At 35.0% G+C, this 15,614-nt stretch overlaps 3 protein-coding genes across 9 annotated transcripts; 2 read left to right on the forward strand and 1 right to left on the reverse strand.

Moving 5' to 3' along the window:
* Positions 1-985: 985 nt before the first annotated feature.
* Positions 986-4,574, forward strand: LOC110617442 (signal peptide peptidase-like 1). Of its 2 annotated transcripts, none has more exons than XM_021760203.2 (4): positions 986-1,157; positions 2,004-2,923; positions 3,789-3,989; positions 4,284-4,574. In XM_021760203.2, exons 2-4 carry the CDS (start codon positions 2,126-2,128, stop codon positions 4,398-4,400), a joined length of 1,116 nt encoding a protein of 371 aa, XP_021615895.1. In that variant the 5' UTR covers positions 986-1,157; positions 2,004-2,125; the 3' UTR covers positions 4,401-4,574. The 2 variants fall into 2 exon arrangements, with proteins under 2 accessions (XP_021615895.1, XP_021615896.1); XM_021760204.2 differs by lacking the exon at positions 986-1,157 and adding an exon at positions 1,181-1,505.
* A 2,101-nt stretch (positions 4,575-6,675) lies between these two features.
* Positions 6,676-13,226, forward strand: LOC110617070. Of its 6 annotated transcripts, XM_021759671.2 has the most exons (12): positions 6,679-7,396; positions 7,790-7,876; positions 8,659-8,799; positions 8,986-9,057; positions 9,130-9,668; positions 9,784-9,872; positions 10,000-10,103; positions 10,194-10,293; positions 10,685-10,760; positions 10,850-10,964; positions 11,052-11,583; positions 12,449-13,226. In XM_021759671.2, exons 1-12 carry the CDS (start codon positions 7,102-7,104, stop codon positions 13,005-13,007), a joined length of 2,709 nt encoding a protein of 902 aa, XP_021615363.1. In that variant the 5' UTR covers positions 6,679-7,101; the 3' UTR covers positions 13,008-13,226. The 6 variants fall into 6 exon arrangements, with proteins under 6 accessions (XP_021615360.1, XP_021615361.1, XP_021615362.1 ...); XM_021759669.2 differs by having other exon boundaries at positions 6,677-7,396; positions 8,659-9,057; XM_021759670.2 differs by having other exon boundaries at positions 6,678-7,396; positions 8,986-9,668.
* Positions 13,227-13,763: 537 nt separating this feature from the next.
* On the reverse strand, positions 13,764-15,389 carry LOC110616903 (60S ribosomal protein L36-2). The gene is made up of 4 exons (XM_021759422.2): positions 15,315-15,389; positions 14,521-14,616; positions 14,094-14,293; positions 13,764-13,926 (listed from the first exon to the last, which is right to left on the reverse strand). Exons 2-4 carry the CDS (start codon positions 14,611-14,613, stop codon positions 13,896-13,898), a joined length of 324 nt encoding a protein of 107 aa, XP_021615114.1. The 5' UTR covers positions 14,614-14,616; positions 15,315-15,389; the 3' UTR covers positions 13,764-13,895.
* Between the last annotated feature and the right edge of the window lie 225 nt (positions 15,390-15,614).

Raw genomic sequence — 15,614 nt, forward strand, 5'->3', positions numbered from 1 at the left:
GGATCACATCTGAATCCAATTCCAACCCAACCTCACCAAAAGCCATTATCCCTGTTCTACTTTGCGTGTCAATCTTAGCTTTATAAATTATGCATTAATCTTTGGATTTATTATGCTTTATTCCTCATTAGTATTATTAAATAGTTTTTTTTTTTTTTTTCTGTCAAAGTAACAGTACATGTAGTTAATACAAAGGAAAGTACAAAAAGCCTTGATTTACTAATAGGCCTACGCATTACCAGTCCAATTTTCTGAAAACCTAGACCCAGGATATCGAGCTTCTGTCCAGTAAGAATAAGAATTTATTTATATAATATAGCAAGTTAATTCTTTCGTGTGAAATTTTTTAATTAAGATTTATTATTATTTATGTTTAATTTATTAATTTTAATTAATAATAATTTATTTTTCATTTAATTAGTGGTAAATTAAATTATTAGTATTAATATTTATTTTTAAATAATCAAGTGATAAAAAATAAAATCATTAGTATTAAATTCAAATATAATTACAAAAATTATATTAAACAAATAAAAAAATATATTACTTTGTGCATAACACACGTATCCATCTAGTTTTAAACTAATTTAAGATTATAAAATTCTCTCATATATATACTCATATAAATTTTATTTTTGTTTGATTTATTGGAAGGAAGATAAACTCCTTATAAATAAGAAAGAACACGTGGATTTCTTTTTCACAATATATCAAGAAATGTTTTAGACAATCATAAAATAAGACATAGAAAAACTTTACATTACAAAATATCAAAACTAAGGTTTAGTTGATAATTACATTTAATTAAAAAACCGAATTATATTAAAGTCAAAACTCAAAACCAGAAACTGAACTATTCGGTTTCAATCCTTGTGTTAAAAAACAAAAAAGTAAAAAAAAGTGAGAGGTGGCCGCCCTAGGCAGTAGACACACCCAGTTGGGCCAGTTCACCGCGTGCTATATGTGCTACTGCTGTGGGGCTGTGCGCCTTCAAACAGAAAACAGCAAAATGTTGATGTCAATATATAACAAAGTAAAATATCTGGGGCTAAAATGAAAATTACCATAATCTCATTCCTCTTTGTTACACGGCTCCAAGAAAGAGACGCATCCTTTGTTGATCAGGGGGGAGTCTTCCAAGCTCTTCAAAGTCCAAGGTTAGTCCTTTCAAAACCCTTCCGAATTTCCCAACTCCAAATCCTTTTTTGATTTCAGATCTAAAACTATAGAACTCGTCTTATATTTCAATTGCGTGCAAATCTGAATGTTTGTGATGATTTTAGTCGCTTGTTGGTTTATGAGGTCTAGATGTTTATGCTTTTCAACTAATGATGCGAGGAAGGCAGATTGAGAAAATTTGAGTGGTAACCTGTTGTTTGTTTGCCGAGAAATACGAGGGAAAGCAGAGACAAATCAAAAGTTCATTTCTGTTCGCTGGTTGTTGATTTAATTTATTTTCGAAAGGAAAGTGGATAAAATAGGGTTCGATCGTGTATATTACTGAGGTAAAGGTGGATTGTTTTTTTTTTAAGAAAAAAAGAGGAAATAAATCAAGAGTTCTGATTTTTATTCTTTAAAAAAAAACATTTTTTTAATGGATTCAGCCGAAGGTAAATGTGTGTGCTTGATTTGATTTTGATGAAAATTCAGTTTCTTATCGTTTGGGTTGTTTATGTCGAGAAAACCATAACAAGAAAAAGAGCCAAATCATTAACTAGGGTTTTGATGCTATTGATTTTTTGTTTCATTTTCTTTGGGAATCAAAAATATAGAATCTGAAATAGAAATTTTCTGCAACTGCATTTTTAAAAATGGGACTATGTCCTTTAATTTTTTTTTAAAAAAACTTTTCAGAGAGTATTGTAACCAGGGAACCAAGAAATCCTAGAAGTTTCAGTCTTCACATTATTAACAGGATCAGCTTTTTTTCACTGATGCTTCCATTTATTGCACTTGCTTGTGCTCCTATGTTTCTTTTTACGTCACTGACCACTATTTTGCAGGTTCACATGAATTAATCTGGTCAAGCATTCATCAAAGATAAAATGTTTATGCAACTTGGGTTACTAAATTGGTGATACGATTTTGCTGAGAAGGCAGGCTTGAATTAATTGTGTTCTTCATTATGGAGTCATTGTGGAAACTCTTGTATTTGCTGGAGCCTGCACCCATTACGCTGATATTGACTGCTGTAACTGTGACATTTGGATCTGCGTTTAGAGCTCTAAATCATGGGAAAGAAATGGAGCGGAATCGTGACTTATCGGAAGCATCTATTACATTGGACAAGTCCCAAGCACTGATGATCCCGATAATGAGCTCTTGCAGTTTACTTTTAATGTTTTACCTCTTTTCATCTGTGTCTCAGCTTCTCACTGCATTTACAGCAATTGCCTCAGTTTCATCCCTATTCTTCTGCCTCTCTCCTTTTGTTGCCTATTTAAAATCACATTATGGCTTGGCAGATCCATTTATATCACGCTGCTGTTCCAAGTCATTTACGCGAATCCAAGGCTTATTGTTGTTGACATGCTCTCTAACAGTTGCAGCATGGCTAGTTTCTGGGCATTGGATATTGAACAACTTGTTGGGTATTTCAATTTGTATAGCATTTGTGAGTCATGTGCGTCTTCCAAACATCAAAATCTGCGCAATGCTGCTTGCGTGCTTGTTTGTATATGACATATTCTGGGTGTTCTTCTCAGAGAGATTTTTCGGGGCCAATGTCATGGTATCAGTGGCAACACAACAAGCATCAAATCCTGTTCATACAGTGGCCAATAGTTTAAGTCTTCCTGGGTTGCAATTGATTACAAAGAAGCTTGAGTTGCCTGTGAAAATAGTCTTCCCCAGAAATTTGTTGGGTGGTGCAGTTCCTGGAGGAAATGGTGCAGACTTCATGATGCTAGGCCTTGGAGACATGGTATGATAACCTTTTCTTTCCCCAAATATACAAGTTGTGCTGTTTTCATATTACCAAGCTGTTATTTTTCATTTCAAAATTTTTGTTTGTTGTTTTCATGAAAGGAGTCTATGTTTCAAGCTCTCCTGTTCTTCTGGAAATAGCTGGCACCCTCCATCCTTTGCAGTGCAGCAATCCTTGTAATGGAATTGGAATTGGATTGCAACTTAGTTCATTCAGTGTTAACGCAGTTATGCAAAATATTAGGAAGCTATCTGCATTTTTGCTTACTGTATCATATTCTTGGTTTGACTTGGTTACTATTGATGTGTGTTCTCTAATTCCTCAAAAGGGAGCTCATCTATGGTATTTACTTTGAGCCTTAGTCTAGAATGTATTTGCTTCCTTAGTTCTGATTAACATCTCTAGATATTCATATCTTTTAGCTTTATGCATATTAATAGAAGGACGGAGATGGTGAGACTTTAAGGATGCATTGGTTGAAAATCTTCATAGCAAGTCATTATTCAAACTGGATCTTCTCCCCTGTTTGTAATGTTGTTTTCTTTATTTACAATACACAAGCTTTTCTTATTTTGAACTAATTTGTCCATATTGGTCTGCTTCCCTTCCATAGAAGTTCAAGCTACTGTCTAGACTATATAATTTTCTGCCCAGTTGTGCTTGCATGACGAAGTCACCATGTAACTTTCTGTGCTACTTAATTTTTGATAAAAATATTTTGTGACTGAAAGCCACGAATATCTGCTTTTCAGTTCTGATTCTTGTGTCTGACATGCCCTGGGTTCATTAGCACTGGTGCCTAGCATAAATAAATATTGCTGGGAACCATTGAAATAAGTTGACTTTTGATATGTTATTGCAGGCTATTCCGGCCATGCTTCTAGCATTAGTCCTTTGTTTTGATTATCGAAAGAGCAGAGATCCTGTAAATCTCCTAGATATGCATTCTTCAAAGGGACACAAATACATATGCTATGCCCTTCCTGGATATGCCATTGGACTAGTAACTGCTTTAGCAGCTGGTATTTTGACTCGCTCACCACAGCCTGCACTTCTTTATCTGGTACTTACTATTATTATTTTTTTTTAATGATTCAAGTTTTCAGTATTTCCTTTTGATCTTATCCATTGATGAAATTTTGATGCAGAAATTTCTTTAATTTGGTTAATCATGGCCTGTCAGTGTTGCTTCTGCAAGTTTTTTTACTTGGTAGACAGAACTTCATTAAATGTACAAGGGCAAAATCTAAGTGACTATTGATAGGATCTCACTAGGCATAAATGTTAAGATGGTGCAGATTAGTTAATCCATTTTTAACCCTTTTCATGGCAACTTTTTCTCATTCGGTGAGTGTAGGTGCCTTCGACTCTGGGACCTGTAATCATGATCTCCTGGGTGAGGAGGGAGCTAGCTGAGTTATGGGAAGGAAGTATGCCAAACCTCAATGATAAAGCACGCCAAATAGAAGTTTAAACATTTATCTTTGGTGGGACAGAGCTAGTGCAGGATGAATTGGAAGTTGTAAATTCACTTGCTAGTTCTATCCTTTAAATACATTGGTAGAATTTTTAAATATGCATCTGTCGATACCCAACTTTGCCCTTTAAATATCCAGTAATGAAAAGGAAAGGAAATTTATCGGAGAAACCTGGCTTTAATATTGTGATGAATTCCATTTACAATTGCAAGCAACCGTTAACTGCTTCCATATATTCTGGCTTTTTCACATTTTGGGTTTCTCACTCTAGTCAATTCTGCCTTCAAAAGTGGATTCAGAACTGCCAGAGTGTGGTTGGTGTTTGGAAATATTAAACTGCACGCAAACGAGTTGAATGCTTTTCAACTGCAGCAGTTTCTTGCAAAAACTACCGCGGCTGCCATCTAAAAGTTGAATCTCTTGAAAAAGCCTATATTCTCTCTTTATTTAGTATTTAAATATTTTTTTCATGTTTTAATTGGACCGATTAATATTTTTAAAATTAAAATTAATAATTATTTATATTTATAATTAATTATGTTTTGATATTTTAATTATATTTAACTGCTTTTTACCTAATCACTATCAATATTCTGCACTCGATAAAAAGGGTTCGAGACAAAGTCCAAGAATTTTGACATCTCGGGTGCCGAAACCCCAGGGATCATTATTTATAGGAAAATAAATTTATATATATATATATACACTTCTTACTTAAATGTTTTACTATTATAATTTTAATTATTAAAAAATAAAAAAATATATATTTTCTTTATTTATATTAATTAGCAATTATTAATAATTGTATAAATGAGAACTATATAAAACTTAAAAAGTATATAAATAAGAAAGATAAACAATTATTCTCTTTGCTTAACATTATATTTTTGTTTTTTTAATTTTCTTCTTTATATTTTGATTGAATTGAGTTAATTAATATATTTTAATAATTAATACTTCTTTTATCCAAAAAATATATTTATAGTTATTTTCATTTATATTAATAAAATGCAGTTAATGTGTTTAAAATAATAAAATTTATTTTGCTTTTCCTAATATATACACTCCATCCTATTTTGTTTCATCAATAAATCATTATTAAAATAAAAAATAGGTTTTAATTTTTTTTCAATGCATATTATATGGGGTTGTATTAGGAAAATTTCTATCTCAAATACAAAAGTATTTATATTATAATGGATGATAAAAAAAAAAAAAAAAAGGTTTTTATCGGATAGATAGAATATTTATGTGTAATAATCATGATAAAAATCTATTCATAATAATTGATTTAAATTTCATAGCATTATATCTATGTTATTATTATTTTTAATATTAAATTTTTAATTATACATTTATTTATAATATATTTAATTAAAATATATTATATATATTTTATAAAATATATAAATTTAAATGATAAAATTTGCTCCATATATTCACTATATTTATTAGTATAACTATATTACTAATATTTTATATTAATTACATTTTATACTTGTGTATGTAAAAGTAAAACTATATATACATATACATGAAAAGAAAAAATATATATTAGCATGCAACTAATGAAATATTAGTACGATTAATAAAGATAGTGACTTTATCTTTACATTTTTAATTTTTAATAATGTTTTCATATTATTAATAAGTTAATCTTTACATTTTTAAAAATCTATTAAAATATTTTTATCTTTTTACGTTTTTATCGTTTCTGTTTATCAATAAAATAGTTCTTATCTTTTCGTCCTTATCATTTTTTTCATCAACGAAATAGTATCTCTTTATCGTTTATTTTTATCAACGAAATCATTTCTCTCTATATTTTTAAAAATTTATTAAAACGTCTTTATCATTTCTTTTTGTCAACGAAATAGTCTCTATTTTTTTTATATCTATTAAAACGTTCTTATCGTTTTTTTTTGTCAACTAAATAGTCCATATTTTTTTTTCCTTTTTCTCCGAAAAAGAAAAAAAAGAAGAGAAAGAAGAAAAAGAGAAAGAAAAAAAAGAAGAAGAAGGAGAAGAGGAAGAGAAAAAAGAACAAGAAGAAGAAAAAACAAAAGAAAGAAAAAAAAAGCAAAAGAAAGAGAAGAGAAAAAAAAATAAAGAACATTTTAATAAATTTTTAAAATTATAAAAAATAATTTATTACTAATAATAATATTGAAAAACTAAATTATAAATCCATCAATCATCAAATAAGAGTATTCAATTGATCCACCCACCCTGGCATTTTATTGCATGATGCTCATTTTTAGTACTTTTTTTTGCCGAATTCATCGTGCTCATTTGCCCCACATATTATTCAGGACGCGGATATTCCTAGGCAGAGGACGATATTCATTCGAAACGGCAGCGTGCCAGCCCTTGAACGCGAGCCTGAGCCTGTAATCGGCCAGACAATAGTTTGGTGTCCGAAATGAAATCCCGGTGGGTTGTTGACGGTTGCTTCTAGAACAATTACACAAGATAACACACGATGTTAATACAAATAGATAGTGTCAGATCACTCATTCGACCCTACAAAGCAGACGAACGCAGACAGAGATAGAAAGAGATAAAATAAGACACCAATCTTTCATTGTCTCTCCAATTGAAAAAAACAAATAGAACCCTAGATTTCTCCTTCAAATCCCTATTCCCCCTATCTCTTTCTTATAATTTCGAGTTGACTCCTTATCTATCGAGCTCTCAATGGCGTCCATGGCTTCCACCTGCTCTCCGACCTCTCTCCAGCTTCGCTTGGCCGCCGTGAAAAGGAGCTGTAAGGGATCTCCTGCAGTTCTGATACAGACTCGGTTGAGGAAGCTGGATCCTCACGTTCGTATGCTATGTACAGCTCAAAATGGGTATGGAGTGGAACGGCGGTCTGACAGGTGTCCCTGGATTGCTTCAAGCTCTGCGACGGATAATTTGGCAGGGTGGTCTGATTCGGATGATGATGATCAATCTACCGAGTCCAAGTCACAGGGGATGAAATGGCTTCAAGGTATGAAACACATACTTCGTGTTGCAATGTTTCTGGAAAATTGAGCAAAGGGAAAGGCAAATTGCAAACATTTTTATGCTTAATCTATGTATTGGGCCATTTAAACCCGTCAATTTTCATTTTATTGACATTTTAGGTGAAAAGTACCAAGTAGATTTGTATTTATTCAGTAAGGTTTCCTATTGTGGATTGAATAGATAGGAAGTTATTCTTGTTACTCTTCCGGTTGGGTTTGATTTAGCTGAGGAGGCTTCTTTCTTGCTTTGTATATCGACTCTATTATGAAGTTAAATTGCTCCATGCTAAAATGGATATATCTTTGAAGGGATTCATTCAATTTTCCCTTTGTATTTTTAATGAACTAATAACACTTCTAGAGTAGTTTACTTTCAGGGATTGTGGTAGCTGGAGTAGCTGGTGTCATCCTAGTTGCAGGACTTACCTTCGCGGCATTGTCTCTCAGTAAGCGGAGCACTTCAAGTAAGTGGCTAACTTCTATTCTTGGAATAAATTGGTTAAAAAATTTACAAAATTAAGATATAGGAGCCTTTGTATTGGATATGCATTCTCACTGCAAGGCCTTTTAGCTATCTGTACGTTTTCCTAAACTACTGGAGTTAAGGATTTAGTATGCTTATGATTCCCTTATTTTCTGCAAGCCATAAATAAGAGATTCTTGAACTGCTATGGCATTCTGGGTGTATTCTTCAATTTCGGCACTAGTTGGGCTAGCTTGAGCTAGATTGAGATATTTCTTTCTTTTCTTCTATATTACTTGGACTTGGATACAGATGTTACAAATGGGTGCACATTCTTACATCTGACTTGGCAACTTTCTAAATAGAAAAAATAGAAAATACGGGGACATGGGTCTAAGTTTAGATGCGGGTGTTTGGATACGTTATGTTATATAAAGTAAAATATTTAAAAAATATAGTAATAACTATAGTCTAAATAGATAATGTAATACAACCAAATGTATCATCCAAAATGCAATCAATTAACTATTTTTATCTAATTACATGCTCTACCTCTTGAGAGAAAAGAATGCCCTGTTAATCATACATGAATATGTCACTCAAAGTGTCTAAGCATACGAATATGTGTTGGACACATTTTCCATGTCGTATCCCATGAAGTGTCGAGTCTGACTTTTTTTTTTTTTTTATGTTATCTTGCTTTTGGGAGGTGGGAAATAGATTTTGTATTCCAGAAGCTGATTCATCTCCATGCATGCTTAAATATATTTTTTTGAAACACAGGACCAAAACAACAGATGGAAACATTGACTACTCAACAGGAAGTTTCATTGGGTTCTAATGTGGAGGATGATACCATTGAGAAGAATAAAAGTGAGGAAAGCAGCGTGAAACAAGATGATAATAATCTGGAACAAGTTACAGGTATAGATATGGATCTTTCTTCCTCTTCAGAACTTTCTGAAGCACCCATTGAATATAAACTCAATGATAGGAGTCAGACCCCATTGGTAGACAGTGACAATTACTTGATTATTTCCCATGATACCAGTGATAATGCACCAATTCAAGAGGATTTGCAATCTGAATTATTTTTTTATGACAAGTCAGATGCTTCTGCAGTGGTTTCCAGCTCAATGAATTTGCCTGATTCTGAAATTGCTGATTATAACCCAGCTGCAAGTATACCTGAATCAATTTCTGAAATTGAGCAAAATTTGGTTATTGGTGAACCTGCTAATTTGTTGAATACAGGACATCCTTTGACTGCCCATGAAGGGGAACTGCCTGGCTCAGAGTTAAAAGAGAATCCTGAAGATTCTTCTAATTCCCCTGTTCACGAATCGAGTGAGTCTGTGGATGTGAGTATTTCTATCACTGCAACAATGGATGCTGTAATAGAACCTGGAATTGTTTCCAAAGATGACAAGGAGACAGTAGCCTCTCTTCCAACTGCAGAAAATCTTGACACAAGCATCACAACTCAGGCCTCAACTGAGAGAAGTAGTTCATCCCTGGAAGTGAATTACTTAAATGAAAGTGAATCTTCTGGAACAGTTTCTTCTTCACCGTCAGCCTATCCATTTGAAAAAGAACAAGACACGGTTTCTAATGGTAAGACAATTGGAAGCAGAACATCTTTCGTACCTCCACCCTTCAGCGGTTCCTTTGCTGGTATACCTGCTCCATCTGCAGTTTCTGAAGCTCTACAGGTTTCTCCTGGAAAGGTCTTGGTTCCTGCAATTGTTGATCAGGCTCAGGGACAAGCACTCGCTGCACTGCAAGTTCTGAAGGTACTCATTTCTCATTTTTGTGGATCATATTTTTTATACAGATGACGAGATTGCCAGTGTTTATAACCTTTGTATACAAGATGGATTTGCAGTCATTGGTTTGAATCACTTTCAGGTTATTGAGGCTGATGTTCTACCCAGTGATCTATGTACCCGTCGTGAGTATGCCCGTTGGTTGGTGGCTGCAAGCGGTGCTCTTTCAAGGTATTCGCATTTCAATAGCGTGACTGCTAGGATTTAGATTCTGAGGATTTGGCATTTGATTAGCAATACAAGTTGCATGTCGAAAGTCTAGGACTTGTCTTATGATTGCCTTTTTGGTTGTTTGAAGGAATACGCTTTCGAAAGTATATCCTGCAATGTATATAGAGAATGCTACTGACCTAGCTTTTGATGATATCACACCAGATGACCCTGATTTTTCATCAATTCAAGGTGAGGATTTCATATAGCATCTTCTTCTGTGATATGCAATAAGGCTTTAGTTTGTTGCATATTAGTTACTATCTGAGATGGATTTTTCAGGTCTGGCTGAAGCAGGACTTATCTCAAGCAGGCTTTCAAGTCATGATTTGCTTTCTTCCTCGGATGAAGAACAAGGTCCATTTTATTTCTTCCCTGAAAGGTGATCGAGCTTTTATCCTGCAATATGGACTGCCATAGATTCCTGTCTTTCAATGTTAATTTTCTTCCATTAGCTGGCTGCTATCTGCTGGTGCAATATGGATGGCTGGGTTTTGTTTACCTGTAACATGTTACTTTGCCTTTTTTTCATTCTTTTTTAAACTGATATTGATAAACTAAAGATGTTATCTAGCCACCTGAAAGTTAGTGCTATACCTTTGAAATTGGCGTCAGGTTAAATGCACCGTGTCATATGTTTTCCTATATCTCTCCAGTGTTGTACCATGGATGAATATTCTTGTCTTTTAGTTTCAGATAGGTGGCTTGATTTGTGATTTATTTTATTTTAGTTTTCCTCTTTAAGCATTTACTTATCAAGCTTTTCAGTGCAGCCCTTTATCGAGGCAGGATCTTGTGAGCTGGAAGATGGCCCTGGAGAAAAGACAACTTCCAGAAGCTGATGGAAAGGTCACATTTTAAAGCTGCTTTCTTTTCTTTCCTACGTTGAATATCATTGATCAGTGCTGCACATTATTGCCCTTTGTTATCATTTGCAGATTTTGTACCATCTTTCTGGTTTTAGAGATATTGATAAAATAAACCCAGATGCATGGCCTGCACTGATAGCTGACTTATCTGCAGGAGACCAAGGAATAATATCACTTGCATTTGGTGAGTCATTTTAGCCTTTGATCATCTTTCTGGCATTTTAGTTTTATAATGGATGCCTCTACTCTCTCCCCCTCAACTTTCTCTTAGGTTGCACAAGATTATTCCAGCCAGATAAACCTGTTACAAAGGCCCAAGCCGCTGTAGCTCTTGCAACTGGTGAGGCTTCTGAAATGGTTAATGAGGAGCTTGCACGTATTGAAGCAGAATCCATGGCAGAAAATGTTGTGTCTGCACATAATGCTTTGGTAGCCCAAGTTGAGCAGGATATCAATGCAAGTTACGAGAAGGAGCTTTCAATGGAGAGGGAAAAAATTAATGCTGTGGAGAAAATGGCTGAAGATGCAAGGCTTGAATTAGAAAAGATAAGAGCCGAAAGGGAAGCAGAAAATATTGCCCTGATGAAGGAGAGGGCTGCTATTGAAGCAGAAATGGAAGTCCTTTCGAGGATAAGAAGTGAAGTGGAGGAACAGTTGCAAAGCCTTCTAAGTAGCAAGGCAGAGATATCATATGAAAAGGAAAGAATTAGCAAACTTCAAAAAGAAGCAGAAAATGAAAAGCAGGATATTTCCCGGCTACAGTATGAGCTGGAGGTTGAGCGAAAAGCCTTGTCCATGGCCAGGTAAAAAGGAAATTAATTGTGATTCTAGGAAGCAGTCATAAATAGTCTGCATTTATTACGGATGTTATAAAGCCAATACCGCCAAAAACGTCTCCAGATTAATGTAGAACCTATTTAAGATTTATAAGAAGAAAAAATTTCATCATGCGTACATGTATATCCTCCTGTAAATGAGCGTTCCTCAGCTAATTCAATTATTTGACATATCCTTTCTTCCCCAATCATGTCATGAGGATGCTGCTACAGGCTTGGGCTTAGCCTAGTAATGGATGCCTAAACCATATTGAGCACTTTGAAGTTAGGACTGATTGAAAATTATGATATAGTATTATAGTTGTTCTGTCTGTGGGGAAATATGGCATCTTGTGTTTTTTGAACCATATTTGGAAACAGTTGCTGAATCACAGTAAGCTGGCTGAGCAGGTAGAACAAAAGACAAATGCCCACTTGTTGCTATTCTTGAGAATGCTTATAAATAACTTAGGCGCATCGTCAAACCAACAGAGCTAAAACCCAACTTGGCACAGACTTCTGTCCCTTTGTTGGACAATAATTCAGTTTGCTGCCTGCACATGCATCATCATGCTCTGTAAATAATGAATTAGCTATTGTCTTTTCGGTTCATTTTATGTCGCTGTTTGTGTTTGATACTGTCATATATGAACTATATATTCCCAATTACCCTAGTCATAATGGTGATAAATTTTTGTTGTCTCAAAATTTAGTTCACCAAGGACCTATGGTTTCGCAAATAGATTCCATACAGAAGTCCTTATCAGTTTGTGTTCAACACAGTGGTACTGCAAACATGAAATCTTCCATGACCAATTATGAACTCCTATGCATTTTAAACCATGTCATTCAGGGCTTGGGCCGAGGACGAAGCAAAAAGAGCAAGGGAACATGCAAAAGCCATTGAAGAAGCTAGAGATCGTTGGGAGAGGCATGGCATCAAAGTAGTTGTGGACAGTGATCTTCGGGAAGAGAGTTCAGCTGATGTCACATGGGTTGCTGCTGCAAAGCAGTTCTCTGTTGAAGGAACTGTAAGCAGGGCTGAGAAATTGACGGACAAGCTCAAGCTAATGGCGGACAATGTGAAAGGGAAATCTAGGGAGGTGATTCATAAGATTATACAGAAAATACTCACCTTAGTTTCACTGTTGAAGGAGTGGGCCTCAAAGGCAAGTACACAAGCGAAGGAACTTAAAGATGCTGCTATGTTGAAGGCAAAGGGATCAATACAAGAGTTGCAGCAAAACACATCGGAATTTAATCTAGCCATCAAAGAAAGGGCAAGAGGTTCAATGCAAGGGTTGCAGCAAACCACTGCAGAATTTAGTGTGGCTGTGAAGGAAGGCGCAAGGCGGTTTGCAGAAGATTGCAGGGAAAACGTAGAGAAACTCACTCACAAGTTTAAATCATGAATATGTACCATATTGTAGCTTTTCCTAGGACACCAATAATAAATTTTGCCAGCAAATGCAATGGCTGCTGAGAACTTAATCCTCATTGTATTACTTTACCGAGCTTCCACCCTCGTTTTTGAAAAGTAATTCACCAAGTTGGCTCTGATCTCTGCCAATACAGAGTGAACTGCAAATTATGTTAAGTTTCAGATGAAATTGATTTAGTTTACATGCTCACGATTTTCTTCTTGTTTTTTTATACTTCTTTTTTAGCACGACTACAGTCCTATTCGCCCTTCGAAGAAAAAAGGGCAGCCATAACTGGTTATGGTTTGTCCCTTCCTCTTGGTCCAGCTATAAGCAATACGATGTCTCGACACAGCCTCCACCTGTAGACGAGGACGATGGAACATCTATCGATTATCCCTTGTATAGCGTAGGTGAAATATACTTAATAAGATCCTTCGTAAAATAATTTCTCATAGCAACATCAAATAATTGTCCCTAATCCGATCAATAACTCCCAAAACTACATTGCTGTTCAAAAATCGGGAGATATTAACCTATTAACTTGGGTATAGAGCACAAAGTAAATCACTCAAGGCATTGGTGACCGGAGCAATGGTTCTAGAAAAGCTATGCTTTTCAGTAAAGCACTTCCATTTACAGTAAGCATTTTGGCAGCGCCAATCAAAAGTTTAATGTCATTTCAATAGTTAGTGCAAGGGAAGTATACGAAGAGCACCACCCAACACATTTCACCTCCAAAAAATATGGCACCGAAAAAAAATTGTGGATAATGAAATTAAATGGACACCATTTCTTCCAAGTAAAACAAAACGGTAATAGCAGAACTTTCTGTGGTTAAACAAAAACATAGAAAACGCTCTGACTTATCGAGTATTCTCACTTCTTCTTCTCACCACCTCCAGCAGCCCTGAAAGATTGTCATAGAAGAAAATAAATTTCAACCATCAACCATACAATTAAAACTTTAACACCCTAAAACAAGGTCAGCAGCAAACTAGCCTCGTGTGCATTGATAGATGTCTACAAAAACCAAAAGAAAAAAAAAAAAGAGAAATTACAGTGCTTGCAATGTACCTCATCTTGCGAAGAACATTGGACATCTCCTCACGCTTCTTCTTGGCCCTCTTATGTGTGCCCAACTTTCTCTTAGCCACCTTCAAGGCACGCTTATCCTTGCCAACTTTCAGAAGCTCAGTTATCCTCTTCTCATATGGTGCAAAACCAGCAACTTCCCTGATCAAACTCCTCACGAAGTGGACTCTTTTGCTGGTTTTCTGAACAGGTAAGCACTATAATATCAGCATTTTATTATACCCAAACAACACTAAAGCCACATAATTTCATTTGCGTAGATGTCGTAGAACAGCAAAGTTACAAATATTAGTATGCACTTAACATAACTGTCCAGTCCAAATAATATGCCTATGTCCTTTAAAATAAGATACAATATGTAAATAGGCTTAATAGACTACATAAATTTGGTTAATGAAAATCAACTTACCCCTTTGCGATCAGAAGGACGTGGAGCTAATTCTTTCTTGGTTACTATGTGACCTCTATTTGATCCCACAAAAAGGCCTGTATTTGGAGCCATCACCTACAAGAAAGTTGCCCCGCACTTATCATCTAATACAAGAGGCACTCAACCAAGCCAACATCACAGTGATCATCAAATAGATTCAACCAACTCAAAAATCACATAACATGTCATTTACTTTTAACTATTGCCGCACTCATCCCAACCACAACTGTAATAATTTCCGGTGCTCCATTACTCAAAGAGGAAACATAATCATCTCTCCAATCACTAAGTTACTTGAAACAGAGCCTACACATGTTAACCTAACAAATACCATTGAATATATTAATGCATCAGCTAATCCAACAAATAAGACACGCGATAAATGAAGAGCAAGAACTCCGATCCCAATGAAAATCTTAAAAGGAAAAAAAAAAGCAAGTAAAGTTGACATGCAGTTCAATGAGTTTTATCCCCCCCCCCCCTCCCCCACCAAAAAAAAAAGGGCAGTTGAGAAACTAAAAGTGAACATTCTAATCATGAGACAGAAACCGTAAAGCACAGAACAGTATCTGGGGAAAAAAAAAATCGAAATAGGGCTCTCAGCACTTTCTTCAGATAGTAAAATTTGCTACAAGGAACTGTCGAATATAACATGCAACTTTTTACAGGTGAGATTTCATTTCCTAGAAAATCCGTAACACGAAATCCTTTTCTCTAGTTTGGGTTTCTCAATAGACGAGCTATTTCCAACGGGAGAGAGATCTTTTAGATACCTCAAGACGATCAGCAGCAGCGAGGATCTGAGGCGGAATGTTGAACAGACACCAGGGTTTTGGTTTGTTATTCCTTTTATATGCATCCTCTCCACGCGAAATCTTTAAGTTTAGGGCAATTCGGTCACGTCAGTAAATTTTCCTTTAGTTAAACGCTGTCGCTTTGCAGTTAACGAAATATAGAGAAGATAATTATTATAATTTAATAAAATTATTTCAAAATATTTAATAAAAATTATTCGTATACCTCAACTATGAAAAAAAGTTGATTATATTTATACTGAAAATATTAATATCAAT

Source organism: Manihot esculenta, chromosome 6 (assembly GCF_001659605.2).
Source record: "Manihot esculenta cultivar AM560-2 chromosome 6, M.esculenta_v8, whole genome shotgun sequence".
Lineage (NCBI taxonomy): Eukaryota > Viridiplantae > Streptophyta > Magnoliopsida > Malpighiales > Euphorbiaceae > Manihot > Manihot esculenta.